The sequence below is a fragment of the Psammomys obesus genome, unplaced genomic scaffold, assembly GCF_907164565.1.
Source record: "Psammomys obesus unplaced genomic scaffold, mPsaObe1.curated_primary_1811, whole genome shotgun sequence".
NCBI classification, from domain to species: domain Eukaryota; kingdom Metazoa; phylum Chordata; class Mammalia; order Rodentia; family Muridae; genus Psammomys; species Psammomys obesus.
The window spans coordinates 10673320-10691496 of NW_026585987.1; the positions used below are offsets into that span (position 1 = coordinate 10673320).

At 41.9% G+C, this 18177-nt stretch overlaps 1 protein-coding gene and 1 pseudogene across 1 annotated transcript in view; one reads left to right on the forward strand and one right to left on the reverse strand.

Moving 5' to 3' along the window:
- The window catches only part of C7 (complement C7), a 70684-nt gene extending 57164 nt beyond the window's left edge, over positions 1–13520 (forward strand). The window contains exons 16-18 of the mRNA XM_055601016.1: positions 5973–6066; positions 10455–10639; positions 12067–13520. Coding sequence (XP_055456991.1) covers positions 5973–6066; positions 10455–10639; positions 12067–12248 — 461 coding nt within the window. The 3' untranslated portion in view covers positions 12249–13520. The remainder of the gene's footprint in view (positions 1–5972; positions 6067–10454; positions 10640–12066) is intronic.
- LOC129671971 (small nucleolar RNA SNORA17) lies at positions 7870–7995 on the reverse strand (annotated as a pseudogene).
- Positions 13521–18177: the final 4657 nt, after the last annotated feature.

Genomic DNA, 18177 nt, shown 5'->3' on the forward strand with positions numbered 1-18177 from the left:
ATCATTTGCATATTAGTAAATGTAAATGTGTTGCTTATTTAATAATTAAAAAAGATGAATTTATTTTTATTTTATGTGTGTATGTTTTGCCTGTATGTATGCAAGTGCACTGTATGTGAGGCCAATGCTTGCAGAGGCCAAAAGAGGGCATTGGATGCCGAGGAGCTGGAGTTAAAAACAGGTGTGAGCTGCTCTGTGGGTGCCAGAAACTGAACCCAGGCCTACTGCAGGACCAGCAAGCACTCTTGACGGCTGAGTCATCTCTCCAGCCTGGAAAGACGCTTTTAACAGTCGTAACCGGGAAAGAAGGAAAGCTCATGTCCATCCTACTTCACAGAGTATTTCTCTAGTGTAAAAATTTTAGTTCAGTGCTGAAGTCTGTGTGTTCTTCAGAGGAGGAAGCGTTAGATCCTATGATGAACTCTGCTAAGTGAATTAGATGTCTACAACTGAAGCAAGCGGTCCTGTGGCCCGGAAGGTAGACATGGCGAGTGGTGATGTGTAGAGAGCAGAGAGGAGTACGGCAGACTAATGGAGTGCCTTCCACATCAGCCTCGATGAGCTCTTTCCCCAACACATCAGAAAACGACTGATATCATTGGTGTGTACCCTGCCGCACTGATACGAGTTTGCTTGAGTCGCGTAAAGTAATGCACCTGTACCCGTGGTTTGAAAATGAAGGCGAACAGTATATACGTAATGGGGTCATAATTTTGTTTCAAAGGAAATTAGATAGTTGTTTTTCTGAAATGTTTGCTTCTGTCATTTTATAGCATAATTGAGTATGAATTTTTCTCCTACTCCTTGGAAAATAATATTATAGCTGGTTCTAATTAAAGATGTTTTATAGACCCGTTTTTCTGGATATGCAGACAACAATAATAACTACACCTAAAATAAACCCATAACAAACAAAAATTCCTATGTTTATCAGCTTTCAAAGCTGGTGTTTTAAAATATCAGTTAGATATGGGAACGGGGAGCTGGCTCAGTGGGTGCAGTATTTCCTGCATACTCTTGAAGGTCCTAGTTTAGATCTCCTGCTTCCATATAAAAGCTGGGCATTGCTGTAAATGTCTTTAACCCCAGCGTGGGACATGGAGAAGGGTACATACCGTCAGGCTGGCTGGTCTTGCCAATATGTTAAGCTCCAGGTTCAATGAGACGCTTTGTCTCAAAACATAGGGTGGAGAGGGCTAGAAGAAGACAACCTGACATTGATCTACGGCTTCCACATATGTGTATACTTGTGTGCACTCATGTGCACACACACAATATTAAGTAATAACTGATTAAAGTACTAGCCTTTTGGATATTTAATCCTTTAAAAGTTTTGCTATTCACACAAACATGCATATTCCATGTATGTACACAAACACAAAATATCAGTTAAGTAATAAGTGAATGAAATACTAGACCTTTACATACTTATGCATATCCTGATTTACTATTTTAATTATTTTAAATATACAGATAACTAATTTATTTATTTATTTGTTTGTTTGTTTATTATTAGTTACAGTTTATTAACTCTGTATTCCAGCTGTATCCCTCTCCCTCATTCCCTCCCAATCCTACCCTCCCTCCCTCCTCTCCTCCCTGCCCCCTTTCAAGTCCACTGAGTGGGGGAAGACCTCCTCCCCTTTCATCTGACCAGATAACTAGTATTAAGCATACTCCTACTGTTGAATGGCTATCAGCTCTACTCATCTCCAGAATTTTTACAGATAAATGTGCTTTGATCTAATAAATGTAATTAAAAATATTTTACTAAACAACAACAAATTCTGTCAGTATAAGGAATTCTTACATAGCACTGATGGGAATGTAAATTTAGTCCAATGAAAACCAATTCAGAGATACTGTAAACAATTAAACCATCAAAATTAGAATTGTCAAATCATCCAGTGATATTGCACACCTGATGGAATCTAAGTCATCAAAGGAAAACAATACCTGCACGTTTGTAATTATTACAGCACTTACAATAGCACAGATAGAATCAGCTCAGATTTCTACCAACAGATGAATGAAGACAATGAGATATGTCATGCACAAGACCTGCACAAGATCAAACCAGAAAAAAAAAATCCTAGCTTGCATGGGGGAGGAGGTCATGAAGGACCCCTGATGGCTGAGGAGCTAGGTAATTGATGGCTGCTGTGTGTGGGGTCACTTTTCTTCAGAAATGCAGCCTGTGGGTATAGATAGCCGAACACCCATATAGGCAGTCAACTCACTGGGTTAAAAAAAAAAAAAAGAGCATATGAAGTTGGGAGGGAATTAGAGTGTGTGTGTGAGGATAAAGGAAAAATTCAAGGGGAGAGAATGAAGTACAAATTTGGTACTTTAAAGATATTAATATTCATATTTATTTAAAACATCAATATTAATATTTAAATTCAAATTTAGAAATTAAGACAAAAATGTGGTTCATTTACACAGTGGAATTTTATCAAAGAGAAGCAAAACTGTATCTTTTGAAAGAAAATGGATAGAGCTGTAAATCATATGACAGAATAAGACAAAAAATGCTTTTTTCTCATCTGCACAATGCATGCTTAAAAAAATACATACAGGAGGCCTGGTAATGTGGCTCAGCTGGTAGAAGGACACACTATATGAGCCTGATGACTTGAGTTTGACCCTTGGAACCCAAGTAAAAAGCCAGATAAAGTAGTGAGCGACTGTAATCCCAGCCCTCCTAATGTGATATGGGGAGTGGGGGTCAGTTATCTAGAGTATGCAGTGAAACAAGAAACCTGCCTCCAAAAACCAGGTGGAAGGAGTGAAGCTACTCCCCAAAGTTGTCCTCTGACCTCCACATGCATGGTGACCGTGTGTACATACAAACATACATGTACCCGTGTGTACATACAAACAACATTGAAAACAAAAGCAACAGTTCGGATACTAAAGCAGATGATTATTTAGAGTGAATAAGGGCAGCAGCAATCAGGGAACCTAATAAGCAAAGTGCAGTGAGTAAAGCTAGCATGAGTAAAGCTAGCTTAATGAAATCTATTATCGTATGAGCTATATCAGTTCTTTTTCTGCTACTTTGATAAAACACCATAACCCAAAGCAATTTACAGAAGAGTTGATTTTGTTCCAGAGGGAGAGTCCACAATGGTGGGGAAGGATGGGTCATGTGACAGGAGCCGGAAGCTGGCTCATTACTTCACAACTGCACCCAGGAAACAGAGTGAGAACGGGGCGGGGGGGGAGTCCAGGCGAAGTCCTCAGAGCCCACCTCTGGTGATGTTCTTGCTCCTCCAATAACCACCCCAGACAGTGCCACCATTTGTTCAAACACAGGAGCTTATGGGGGATATTTTTTAATTCAAACCACAATGTAGGTTAATAAAAAAATCTTACTTTAGAAGGGTTTTAGACGACAGAAAAGTTGCAAAATGTAGATCCTACGCATCCTCTCTTATCTTCACCATTTACATAAATTGACATAACTTGGTTGATGAAAACAAAGGAACTACCAGCGGTAGCTGTACCTGTTGCCTTTGTGACTGTTCTGTGGCTGTGAAGAGACGCTGTGACAAAAGTGACTCTTAAAAAAGAGAAAAATTGAACTGGGGCCCGGCTTACAGATTTAGAGGGTCAGTTCCTTATCATCATGGTGGAGAATGTAGCTGCAGTCAGGCAGGCCTGGTGCTGGAGAAGTAGCCACGGGCTTTGCATCCTGATCCACCGGTAGCAGGCAGGGAGAGAGAGCCACAGACACAGACGCAGAGACTGAGACCGGGTCTGGCGTAGGCTTTTGAAACCTCAAAGCCCACCTCCACTGACGCACCTCCTTCAGCAAGGACACCCTTCGAAATCCTTCCAAGCAGTTCAGCTGAGTGCTAAGCATACAGACATGAGCCCATGGTGTGTGTGTGTGTTAGTCTCATTCAGACCACTGTACCTGCTATCCTAGTGATCTGAGGATCTGAAACAGGAGGACCTCAACTCTGAGGCCAACCTGAGCCATAGTATAAGATCTTGTCTCAAAAGCAAACAAAACAGAACAGATTGAGAAAATAATATTACCAGGGCACTACAGACTACCCTGTTATTCAGATAGCACCTCTCTCCCTTATGTCGTTTTCATTTCTAGTACCGGATTCAATCTTCTTTCTTGCATTTGGAGTGCCATTGCATCAAACTGAAGTGTTTACAGAATGTGATTGTTATTGAGATTTCTAGATTTCTGGAAGACAAGCAAGGAATGCATACATTCTATAATTTTTCTTTATAAAATCATGCCTGTAGGCTATCGGTGTGTAAAGGCTCTTGCCGCCAACCCTGATGACCTAAGTTGGATCTCCCAGGACCCATCTGATGGAACTTGTCTTCTGACTTCTCTATGTGTGCCACACACATGCATACCATAAAGAAATAAATGCAGTTAAAAAGGACAAAACCTACCATTCTCCAGTGCTCCAAGTTCTCTTGTGGCTTTGTGACCCATGGCGGGCTACTGGCAAATGCAGTACACAAAAACAAACAGTTCACAAGGATCATCTTCATGAAAGGGAACCTGCCCTACTCGCCATCGATTCCAACAAATGTGAGCTTAATTCTGCATAGGAAGATTTGTAAAACACTTGAGATAGCACCAATTTCCAAAACTTTTTTGACCCTTGGGTTTTTTCATCTTTTATATAGACACTTGTTAGAAGGGATCAGATAGTAAAATGTGTGAACAGTGCATGATCCATTAAATGTGCCTAGGAAATGGTATCTGTTATCACCACTACAGCTTTTTAGAGTGCTCTTCTGTGAAATGCTCTAGAACCTTATACTATATATGTATACATTCATTTGTGTATATAGATAACACACACACATATATGTTTTTTGTTTTGTTTTGTTTTTTGGTTTTTGAGACAGGGTTTCACCGTGTAGCCCTGGCTGTCCTAGAACTTACTCAATTGACCAGGTTGGCTTCAAACTCACCCGGATCCTGCTGCCTCTGCCTCCCTCCCCCCGAGTGCTGGGATTAAAGGTATGCACCACCACTTCCCAGCTATAATATATATTTTTAATTTTTTTATTTCCTGAAATTAAAATAAAATTGCATTATTTTCCTTCCTTTTCTTTCTTCATTCCAGCCTTTCCTGTGCTCCCTCTTGCTCTTTCACAAATTCATGGCATCCTATTTCTTTTTTAATTGTTGTTATACACACACACACACACACACACACACACACACACACACACACACACATGTGCAAGTGTGCATGAGCACAAGCACGCTCCTAAATTTGGAAACACAACTTGTTCAGTTCCTATAATTTTTAATGAAAAAAAATTTACACAATATATTCTGATCATGGTTTCTCCTTTTCCTACTTTTCCCAGATCTTCCCCACTCCTTACCCACAATTCTATGCCCATTTTTTCTTTCTCTTTCTTTAGAAAATAAATGGGCAAACAACAACTAACCCAAATAAACCAAAATTTAAAAAAAAAGAAAAAAGGAAAACACACACACACAAGCACTTGCACTATAAAAAACACAAACCTGAAGAATATAATATACAAGTGAAAGACCAGTGAGGCGTGAAAATGCTCTAACAAGCGACATGCAACAAAAAGTCCACAAAATCGCCATTGAGTTCATTTACGTTGGCTTTCCACCACTGGGCCTTTGGAGAACTAATTTTCCCTTTGCAAGCAGATGTCAACTGGAGATAGCTTGTGAGTTGGGATGAGAACATACTGTTTTATTTTTTATTTTTAAATTGGAAATAGATCTTTCATACAGTATATTCTGATTATCGTTTCCCTTTCCCAACTTCACCTAGACCCTTCTCACCTCCCTGTCCACCCAAATCCTCATCTTTTCTTTTAACTGTGGGAAATCTTTACAGTCGCAATTTCTACAGACTCTGATTCAGCGAGTGCTATCATGAAACAAGGCTTTATCATGAGATCCCCTAATGGTCATGTCTCTTCAATGTTTCTTTTAGTCACCACCACTCTACCACCAGCAGCTCCTCTCTGTCGGCCCTGGGAGAAACTGCAGAACTCAAAATGCATTTGTAAGATGCCCTACGAGTGCGGGTAAGCTCTGTCTTGGCCACTTACTTTTCTGTTTGATTTTTTTTTTGTCCGGGGTAAATGCGATGGCTCCGCAGAGCTTATTGAACTGAAGGCTTGGCTTAAGAAGAGCTAAGGGTCTTTGCATCTTAATCTGGCCCATTGCTGCCTGTTACAGGTCACAGGTTGACAGTCATGGGTGTTAAACAGGATTCTAATCTGGAGGGGCGAGACAGCAGAGGGACGCTTGTGCACTGCTTGTTCTATATAAAAAATGAAGTGAAATGATAGAACTGTCACCAGAGGATTTACAGCTTTAGAGGGTTAGGCTCAAATTCCCTGGGGATAGAAACTTTTTAAAAGCAATACCAATAGATAAGAGAGCTTTTCTGACGCTAAACGCTTCCTTTCTGGATCTGCAGGCTAAGAATGCTACCTGTTTCTGGTCAGGGCTTTTACCCCTGGAAGCTTGTGTTGGGATCCTGACAAGATGCAGGTAGTAGAATTAGGTAAGGAATAGGAGAGGTTGGTCAGCATGTCCACAAAAATGTGGGCAGAGTAAGGCGCCTGCAATAGTGCATGTGGACATATCCGCACCCAGGCCTGAAGCAGGGAGAAAGACATTTATGAAACATGAAGGCAGAGAAAGCTTTGAGGACATAGCTTCCAAGGAGGAGCAGACTCCTTTAGGGTTCCTGAGAGGTACCACAGATATACTCTAGAGTTATAAACACGTCCCTGAACCTTCTTCCATGCCTGAAACCTTCTCACCAGTGCCGTTTATGGTGGAACCCACTCAGAGCTAAGGATAAAGAAGTTCTGATATGGACTTTCCATGCCAAACTTCCAAGAAATGAGGAGGAATGGAACGGGTTTTGGGAGGACAAAGGAGACATTTGGCCTCTGGATCATTTTCATTTTTAAGATTAAGGACTTAAGTTGGTGCATCTTTAAGAATCAAAACAGCAATTTACTGAATACTTTGTAGTTGCCATGTTCATCAAAACCCATATCCACTTCTTGAATTAGTAATAGATGATGATGATTACATCTCATGACTTTTAGTACACAGAAAATTAGTAAATAATACAAATGAAAATTGTCATCAGTCCAGATACATCCTTATTCTTGTGTCCCAACTTTGTTGTTAAGGTCTTATAGCTATTGTTTCTTTGAATCAAATTCTTTAACTCCCCATTAACCCCTCCAACCCAGTTTATCTTCATTCTGTCATTTGTAGCCATGACATGACTTTTAATATAATTTCACACTATTGGATGCCCAAGGCTTTTTACTGGTTCTTTGTGAATTTTACATCATATACCCAATCCCACTCATCTCCCCTCTCCTTGTACTTGCTCTCCACCCTTGAAACCTCCTTCCCCAACAGAGAAAAAAAATCTCATTGTGGCTGTAGTGTGTCAGTGTGTTTCAGAGTATACTCTTTGTCAACACTTCTTTGCTTGCAAATGTTCACTGAGTGTCTGGCGACATCTCAGGAATGCTATGCCACACTCTCTCATGCCTTACGGCACCAGGCAGGGGTCATCTTGGCCATGGTATGGCCATCTCTCTCCCACCCCCCTGCCCCCAGGCCCGTGTGGTCTGGGCTGCTGGTTATCTCAGGTTAGTTCCCTGTCAGGGTGATTTCAGACTTGCTCCTAGCCTTGCCCTTCTGCAAGTGTTGTCTGTCTCAGATTCACTCCCACCCAGAGCCCGGAGTCCCAGGTGGCGTTCTAGTCTCTGGCTTACTCCCTGTCCTGGGAGCCCGTCCAGGCCTGCCTGATGCCTCACTGGTGGTCGTCTCAAGGTTCCTTTTTTTCAGGTAGTGTTAGGCTACTAATCATTCAAATGTGTATAAGTCACAACACTGAGTGTAGCTTCTCTCCTCTCTGCCACCTTCTGACACACGTGTGACACAGCAGCCATACCTGCAATGCCTCTAGGGGGAGGAAGTTTCTGCTTCTTAAATTACTCTAAGTGGAGCCATTCAAACTTTAAATAAACAGAGAAAAAAATTAAAAAAAGAAAAAGTTCTTTTGTTATATAAGCCACCCTAGACAAATTTAGCTCTAGGTCAAAGAGAGAATGTAAAATATTTCTGACCAGTATATAAAAATAAGCTTTGTTACCCAAGACTTTTACCTATAACTCTACCTTTCATATCCATCAGCATTCAGAAATGGAATTATTTTTGGAGGGAGTATGGGGGAGTTTGAGACAGGTCTTGTCTGTATAGGCTGGCCTTGAACTTGGTGTGTAGCTAAGACTGGCATTGAAAATCTCACCCTCTTGCTTCCATCTCCCAAGTTCTGAGATTATGTGTGCCACTATGCCCAGTTTAGGGAATATTTGTTTTTAGAATTATATTTCTAAATAGCTCTATTGTAGCCTTTTAGCGATAGTGATTAAGAAAAAAACCCATTAAGATGCTTAATGGAAGTATCTCCAAATCCTTTGTAGGCACAGACACTCTTTTTTTTATTTTTTTAATTTTTTATTAATTACACTTTATTCATTTTGTATCCCCCCATAAGCCCCTCCCTCCTCCCCTCCCGATCCCACCCTCCCTCCCCTTTCTGCATGCATGCCACTCCCCAAGTCCACTGATAGGGGAGGTTCTCCTCTTCTTTCTGATCTTAGTCTATCAGTTCTCATCAAAAGTGGCTGCATTGTCCGCTACTGTGGCCTGATAAGGCTGCTCCCCCCTCAGGGGGAAGTGATCAACGAGCAGGCCAATCAGATTATGTCAGAGGCAGTCCCTCTTCCCATTACTATGTAACCCACTTGGACACTGAACTGCCATGGGCTACACCTGTGCAGGGGTTCCAGGTCATCTCCACGAATAGTCCTTGGTTGGAGTATGATTTTCTGGGAAGTTCCCTGTGTTCAAATTATCTTGTTCTGTTGCTCTCCTTGTGGAGTTCCCATCCCCTCCAGCTCTTACTATTTCCCACTTCTTACATAGAATTCCATTCACTCTGCCCATCAGTTGGCCATCAGGCTCAGCATCTGCTTTGACAGTCTATACTGCAGAAGCTTTCAGAGGCCCTCTGTGGCAGGTTTCAAGGTTGTTTCCTGTTTTCTTCTGGCTTTCAGAGGCCCTCTGTAGCAGGTTCCGAGGTTGTTTCCTATTTTCTTTTTCTTCTGATGTCCATCCTCTTTGCCTTTCAGGATGGGGATTGAACATTTTAGTTAGGGTCCTCTCTTTTGCTTAGTTTGTTTAGATGTACAGATTTTAGTGGGTTTATTCTATATTGTATGTTTATATGAGTGAGTATATACTGTGAGTGTCTTTTTGCTTCTGGGACAACTCACTCAGGATGATCCTTTCCAGGTCCCACCATTTACCTGCAAATTTCATGATTTCCTTATTTTTCATTGCTGAGTAATACTCCATTGTATAGATGTACCACAGTTTCTGCATCCATTCTTCAGTTGAGGAGCATCTGGGTTGTTTCCAGCTTCTGGCTATTACAAATAAAGCTGCTACAAACATGGTTGAGCACATGTCCTTTTTGTGTACTTGTGCCTCTTTTGGGTATATGCCTAGGAGTGGTATGGCTGGATCTGCACAGACACTCTTATTGGTAGGGTAGAGGGTATCATGCCACAGCACAAGTGAGGAAATGAGAGGGCAGCTGGCTCTCTTTTTCCGCCTTTTTGGTTCTGGGGATCAAACCCACATCATTAGGTTTGATGACCAGTGCCTTTAATCAATGAGTTATCACATTGGCTACACAGATATTTTAAAAAATAACATTGAAGAGATGACTCGGTGGCTAGGAGCACTTGCTGATCTTCCAGAGGACCTGAGTTCAGTTCTCAGAACCCACATCAGGCAGTTCAAAACTGTCTGTAACTCCAGCTCCAAGGGATCTCACTCCTCTGCTCTCTGCAGGCACCTGCCCTCATGTGTACAAAACAACACACACACACACACACACACACACACACGCACGCACGCACGCACGCACGTACACAATTAAAATAGTAAAAATAAACCTTAAAAATAGCAATGTGAAACTTTCATCTTCACTTGTTTTCTTGAGGATTTTAGTGAACAATGCCGAATTACAGACGCAAGGGTTGTTGAGTTGGGGGCTCAGTGGTTTCACGCCATCTCTTGGAGGTGTTTGCTGCTCTTCTGTTCCCTTGATGTCAGTCCATTGGAAGTTGCTGGCAGACCTGACCTTCTCGTCCTGTGTGCAGCATCTGGTCTGTCCGAGAGGAAAATCAACCATAAAAACTATAAAAACTATAAGCACGGAAAGCACAAACACAGTTTTTGTGGTTGCTGTGGGATTGACTACATGCAGGATTGTGAGCCCAAAGTCTTACTTCTGCTTGTCTTCCTCGGCTTTGAAGATAACAGATCTTGTAAAAAAACCTAATTAAAATACTCTTTTCAGACCATCCTTGGATGTATGTGCTCGAGATGAGAGAAGCAAAAGGGTACTGTCCCTGACCATCTGCAAGATGCATGTTCTCCGCTGTCAAGGAAGAACTTATGGTCTCGCTGGCAAGGACAGCTGTACTCCCCCTGCCTCAGCCGAGAGAGCCTGCGGTGCGTGTCCACCGTGGAGCAAGTGCGATGGTAAGGAGCCGTCCATATTTCTAACTGTAAGAAGGCTAAAGCAATGGTGCCAAGAGTTTTAAACAATGTAGTTTCTAGTTTATCAGCAGATACTTTGAGATGTCAAATATATCAGATTGGTTTGACAGTAAACTGCCCCTTAAGTTCCCTCCTCGAGAGGGGTTTGGATGAGGTACATAAAAGGACAATCAAAACAAACCACAAAATAAAACATCTAAATGTTCTTCCAAGCCTCACTAATTCTTAGTCTACCTTCCTGGTATGCAGGCATGAATACAGGCAAAACACCCATGCACATAAAATAAAGATTAAAAAAATCTAAGGAAAAAAGAGGGTTTACATAAAAATACTTTCTAAACTTCAAATCTTTATATTACACACTTAAAAGAAGTATCATTGGGCTGATGAGATGGCTCAGTGGGTAAAGGTGCTTGTGGCCAAGCCTGACATCCTGAGTTCTGTCCTTGGAGTCCACATCCTGGAAGGAGAGCATTGACTTCCCTAGAGTTTTTCTGTGACGTTCACATGTACATCATGGTGTCGAAGCATGCACCCCCCCCCCCACTAACAGAACAAAGTAAAGTTGAAGATTTGAGCCAGGTACTATTTGAGATTAAGGAAACCTCTCCTTGCTATAAGGGAGTTCAGCTGACAGTTCTTGAAATAATCAGAAGAGAATATAGAGAAAGGTGTTACTTTCTTGGCCCCAGTATTAGCTAGGACATGTCTGAACAGAAGTAAGCAATGATGTTGAGCACCACCCATGTTTTGGAAATATGGTGAATGGGAAAGGCTGGGATGCCGGAACCAAGCTTCTGTCCCGGGGTTGCAGTCTGATGAAGACACGTAACTCCAGTCCCATCTGGCTCATTTCTGTGTTACTGTTCCCTGGTTGACCTCATTACTGGCCCCCTGGAGGGATGTGTTTCCACCAGGCCATTTCTCCTTGTTTCTGATTAGTTTTCATAGGACAAGCATCTTCTGAATGCCATACATTCTCTTTTAAAGAGAATGTATGGCATTCAATTTAATTAATTAAAGAAAAGAATTAATCTTTTAATTCTTTTCTTTCTGTGCCTCTGAGCTTTGCCTCTCCACTCTCTGCTGAAACCTTCTCATTTGGCCTGGGGAACAAAGAATTATACTTGATTTCTGGCTCACAAAGATGACAGCCCCTATGACTTGGATAGATCTGCCTCATGTGTGTCCAGCCAGCAGAAAGCCTGCCACCAATTCAAAGCCCATTTACTCTGAGTGAAACAAAATGGCCCCATTTCCTGGTCTTAGGTCTCTTCCAGCAGATAGTTTATTGTATTGCTCAGGGCAGGAACTCTCTGATCACCATGCCATTACTTTGGAGGTAGTGCATTTTGACTCTCCCACCTCCACAGTGTGCCATTAAGTCTCCCCCAACCTGTTCTTTCCAGCTGAGAACAGCAAATGTGTCTGCAGAGAAGCGTCGGAGTGCCAGGAACAAGGGTACAGCATCTGTGTGGAAGTGAACGGCAAGGAAGAGACGATGTCTGAGTGTGAGGCTGGCATCTTAAGATGCAGAGGGCATAGCATCTCCATCACAGCCATAAAGCCTTGTGCTGAAGAAGCCCAGTAGGGCCCAAGGGCCTTGGTCCTCTTCATCAAAATCTGGTGGGCAATGGATACAGAGTTAAAACGTCTGTAACTGGCCCTTTCCTCTCTTTCTTTCCAGTATTTACTTTTTCTCTTCTGTTGTTTAGCCACCTGTGCAAACAAACCGTTTTTTTCCCCCAAACCCCAGTCCAGATTTTCTCTCTTTACAAGTGATGGTATAAAGAACACTCACAAACCATGGGCATGAGCTATTTATGAGTTTTTGGAAAATTGTGTTGGGCTTTGCTTTTTTTTTTTTTTTTTTTGTCTGTAAAATTACAGGATGGTGACTAGAGACATTCATCCCTAAGAATGAATGATGTACTCCATGGATCAGTGTACCTTCCCTGAATTGATTAGGAAAACGGAAAGAACATGATTTTCAGGGAGGTTGACTTTCCTCAGTGAAATCAAACACACACACACACACACACACACACACACACACACACACACACGCACACACATGCGTGTACACACATTGGAAGAAACGGACAGATGCAATGATTTCCATCCTGAGTGGTAATGTCACGCTTCAGCCTACTAAGCCAACCTCACACGTGGGATCCTTATTTTTGTCAGAAGATCGAGCGACTTAAATGTCAGAGCAGAATTCATCATGCTATGGTCACAGGGCTCCGTCTGCCTTCTTGTCTGAGAACAAATATGATTCAGTCTCTTGGGAGGTTTTCCTCAGTATTCATCAAATACAAACTGTGAAATGACTCTGCTTTGGAAAGAAGTGCCAGTTTATGCTAGAGCTACTGAGTAATTCATATTTGAGAATAATCTTCCCTAGCGAGATTTGTCCCTGGATTTATCAAAAAACACACAATTTAAAACATTAGCATTAGGTTTATTGCTTATTCATTTTCCATCTAAGACAACAACAACAAAGAATCCAGCTGTGGAAGATGAAATATTCGGGCTTAAGCAGAGTTTAGACTATGTATACACACACACACACACACACACACACATGTATATATATATATACTGATAGATACATTTCAAAAAAACCTGAAGTTGCTAAGGAGTAGAAAACACATTCAAGATCCTGCTATTTAGATTTCTTTGAAGTGTGTAGTGTTTGCTGTGACTGATCTAGGTTTAGCTTTTTATATGAGAATTTTCCTCGAGGGTTGATGCAAATGTAATGTATGGAACTTACGCGGAGGTGGGTCTCACTTATTGAAAACCATCACACTTAAACATATTGATATGTTTAATAAACATAAACTGCACTGAACATGAAGATTCTATGGATTTGATGTCTTTCTTGAGCTTAGGATAGGCTTCAAAAAATTCCAAGGTTGGCTGTAGACCCCTATCAGAAGAACTAGATAAGGAATCATGTAGGAGAACTGATCTCAACATCCTCCAATCTTTCCCTTATTTACCTGTCTAGCCCAGATGTAAATTTCCACCACTTATGAACACTTCTAATTTGAAAATCCAAATTCTCAAATGCTTCTAAAATTTGAAACCTGTTGATGACACAATGGGAAATTTCCATGAGTGTAAAATTCTACCTGTGGTCCCATAACAGGTCATAATCAAAGCACTAAAAATGTCCTATAAAATGACTTCCAGGTTAGGTGAAATATAAATGAATTCTGTCTCTTCTCCTAAATATCTCACTATATATATGCACATATTCTAAAAACCAAAAATATCTGAAATTGCAAACTCTTTTGGTGAAAAAATTTTGGATGAGCACATTTAACAGCTAGGGTATTTGAGAAGGAAGTTTCGACAGCACTAGTGGAGCAGCCATGAAGGACTGGTGAATCACTGTGAAGGAGGAAGGAAGAAGGAGGGAGGAGGGAGGAGGGGGAGGGGGAAGAGGGAGGAGGGAACTCTATTCTGTGTCATGAAACCCCCTCCCCAATGCTTAGAACATTTTAATGCCTATTGACCTTTGCTAAAGTCAGACAGGGACAGTCACCATTACCCACAAAAAAATCAGAACTGTTGTAACATGTCTTCAAGAAGAAAGTTATTTTTGACAATGGCTCATTGAAGATGTTTTGAGAATTTAAAAATAAGCTCAGTAAGCAGAAGTCTCTGAGGAAGGTGAGAAAAAATTGTCTGTGTCATAAGTAAACAGAAGGCAAAGGGAATAAATCCTTCCAGCCTCCCTGCCTTCTTTTCCTGTCTCAGAGCAAGGGAGGATTACCTGATGGAGGGCAGGGGACTGCCTACAAGGCTGAAATCAAGGTTTTTTGGATCTGGGGGGAGGACAAGATGGGCACTTTACTCTCATTGCTTTCAGGGTGCCCTGTGGGAAACAAATCTTCAGACATCGTTTACATAGGCTCTGTAAGTTACTGACAGAGGCAGCCTTGGAAGATATCTGGACAATGCTGGGAACCCCATTCCTGTGACCCCACACAGCTCCTGTTAACTGATCAACACAAATGCTGCTCATCAGTATCCTGGGTTTTCCCAGCCCCATCTAAACTGCTCTGAGTGTAACCTCTCCATCCCACATTTGTCCAGGATTCTTGTCATTTCATCGAACCTGAGGGAAGAGCGTAAATAGTCACGTGGGGTATGGTGTGGGTGTAAGATGGTATGTGAGAATGTCTGATGAATGATCCTACAGCTCTGGTTTGTTAGCTACCCAGAGAACTTGATTAGGGACTCTCTTCTCAGCTGGGCGGCTGATGGCTGATCTCAGTTCCATATAAAGTATGAACTTATGAAGTCATGGAGAACATGCTCAAGAGATGTAGGCACTGGACACTTGCTTCACCCAGCATTCCCTGGCTCTACCCAGCATTCCCTGAAATGGCCTTAGATGTGTCCACACAGAAATCATTGCACTTTCCCACCAGGTTTAGTTATTCGGATCCTACTGCTTATCATATTTTTCCTATTTCAACCCAATATTTTTATACTCACATACATCAACCTTCTATGCTAGTTATCTTCCCATCATAATAACAAAGTACTTGAGACAATCAATTTATTAGGAAAAAAAGTTTATTAAGGTCGTGGAGGCTCTAATCCCAAATTGATGGACTTAAGGTGAAGGCATCACATTACTGCAGGAACATGAGGGAGACCAAAACCATTTACCCCAGGAGCCAAGGCATGAATAGAAAAGAGGAAGAAACCAGTCTGACATTTTTTTCTTTGAAGACATCTCTTTGATGGAACTCCTACCAGGCTCTAATTATCAATAGCACCACTTCGTGGAAATAGCCAACCTGTAACACCCAATTTATATTATTTTTGAGGGCAGGGTCATAGATACCAGCTGGCAGGATAAAGTTGAAGGTCAGGTAAAACACTGCAAACCTCTGATGAATGATGAAGTGGGTGTTTCAGGCATATTCACCATTTATTCTCTCTGGAACAGGAGTAAATAAACAAGAAAAAAGATGGGGAGTAAAAGAAGGAGAGAGAGGAGGGCAAAGTAGGAAAGAGGAAGTAAGGAAGGGAGGGAATGAGAGAGAGGGAGGAGAGAAAAAGAGAGAGAACCATTTTTTCATTATTTTATTTACTCACAGCCTGATTACAGCCCCCTTCTCCTCTCCTCCTAGCCCTACCCTCACATTCCACTCCCCCATTTCACCATCCACTTCTATTCAAAGAAGAGGAGGTCCCCATGGATACCCCTACCCTGAAACATCAAGTTGCAGCAGGTCTATGTGCATCCTCTCCCAATGAGGCCTGACAAGGCAGCCCAGCTATGTGAAAGGGATCCAAAGTCAGGCAACAGAGTCAGAGACAGCCCCTTCTCCCCTTGCTAGGGGACCCACTTGAAGAAAAGCTGCACGTCTGCTATGTATGTATGCGTAGGGGTTCTAGGTCCAGCCTGTGCATGCTCTTTGGTTGGAGAGAGAACCGTTTAAGAACAGAATTAGAAGAACTGTGCCACTAAGTTAGCCCTGTTACCCACCAGTCCTCAGAGGCTTTTCTTCACAATGGTTAAAGGTATTTGATACCAGCATTGGAAACAGAGTGGCCTGTATTGCTTTCAGGATTCTAAGCCAGAAATCAACTTCAGTAGGAGGCAATTTCGGTTAATACTGAGAAACCAGAGAGGTTTATGCCTGCCTTTCAATTACCCTGGTCTTTTAGGCAGTTTGTACATTGTGAACATGAAAGCTGATGGAATGATAGGAGTCCCTACTGTGACAACCACAGACCTACAATTTGTCTTTTCATTTGTTCCTCTCAGGCTCTAAAGGCAAAAGCTCCTTTCGAGAGCTCCTTTAGATTTATACTCAAAACCTCAGTGCCATTTAATATTTGTTTCTTTAGCCTAGGGTTGAGGAGGCCAGATATAGAGGCCATCATTGTTTCTGAGGGGGGTGGGCTGGAAGTGAGAATGAGGGCAGGAGAAGCCAGAAGCTGCCAGTCATAGTGGGAGGACAGTCCCCTGCTTTGCTCTGTCATCACTGTAACTTCCATGCTTGTTGGTGAGAGGACACTTGCGATGAATTCCAGAGGGAGGGCCTTACACACAAGACAGGTCATGATTATGAAGAAAGAGGAAGATTTCCTGGGAGAAAATGTACATGATGATATAAGCTTGAAGGTCCATTATCCAGTGACAAGTCGGCCACGGGTGCTGGAAGGACAAAGGAGGATATTTTTGTCAATAGTAAAACAGGATTTTCCTATGAAAGAAAAATTTGGCTTGAGAGTCTCAAGAGAAAGTACCATAAAAGGCCCAGGATTAGTGTTATACCAAGTACAATCAAAACGTATTGTGATAATATTTAATAGGTGGCCATTACTGAGCCCACTGACCAGATCTCTGTGTCTTCTCTAAATAGATGACACCAAGAACACCTTCTGCCAGGACTGATATGAAAACACGCTCAGACCCACGAATGTGACTTTTGTGGCTGTATAAGTTTAGCAGCTTGGACAGGATGATAATGAGATTTTCAAAACACCCCAAAGTTGATAATGACTTAATGGGTGTGGTGTACAGATCCACTAACATAACAGAAAACTGCGCCTTTAAGGAGATGCGGGCCCCAGTCCCTTCCAGCCTACCTAGGGAGTTTCAGTGCTAAGCACATGGAAGGCATGTGTTCAATAAACTCTCCACTTTGCAAAACAGTCCCAGTTTTAACAGCTGGTTAGCAGAAGGCCTTGTGTGCTTAGTCTCCAGTTGGCCCTCTCGCCTCCCACTCTGTTTCACCAAATTGCTGGCCCCTTCACAAGTAGGCGTGGCTCCCTGCTACTGGGCTGTTATTCTGCAGCACCAGCATGGATTGAAATGAGCATGGCATTTCTTTTTCTGCTAGGGCAAGCATTTCACTCGTAATTTTCCTCCTCCTCGCCGCCTTCTTCTTCTTCTTCTTCTTCTTCTTCTTCTTCTTCTTCTTCTTCTTCCTCTTCCTCTTCTTTGAGGTAGATTCTCACTATGTAACCCAGGCTGGCCTCTGACTTGTTTCTGACCTCAAACTGTCAATTTCTTCTGCTTCAGTTCACCTGAGTACTTCCTTTAGATCTTGAATACAGGTTGGGGTCTTCCTCTCACATCTCTGAAGATGGTGGTTGTTGAAGGATGAGAAAGCTTTTTGGTGCGAGTTGTAGTGAAGGAGGTTTAAAAGAAAAGCAGAGAAGTGTCTGAGATTTAGACAACATCCATAAGCCATAGTCCTGAAGAAGTTAATCTTGGGATGATTTTTTTTCGACGAACAACACTCCTACTTTAAATCTTACAGGCAATCAAAGCTGAAAATTTCTTTGCTAGATCGGAAATTATAATCTAGAAATGAACATTCTTTGTTTTCAGAGAAAAGGGAGTTTTGGTCAGTTCAGGCTGTGATAATGAAACATCCTGGACTAAGTGGCTTAAATGAGGCCTTCTTAAAAATTTTTCCACTCCTAGATCCTTTAAAACAACTATATATTTTAATTTTACATAAAATAAAATAAAA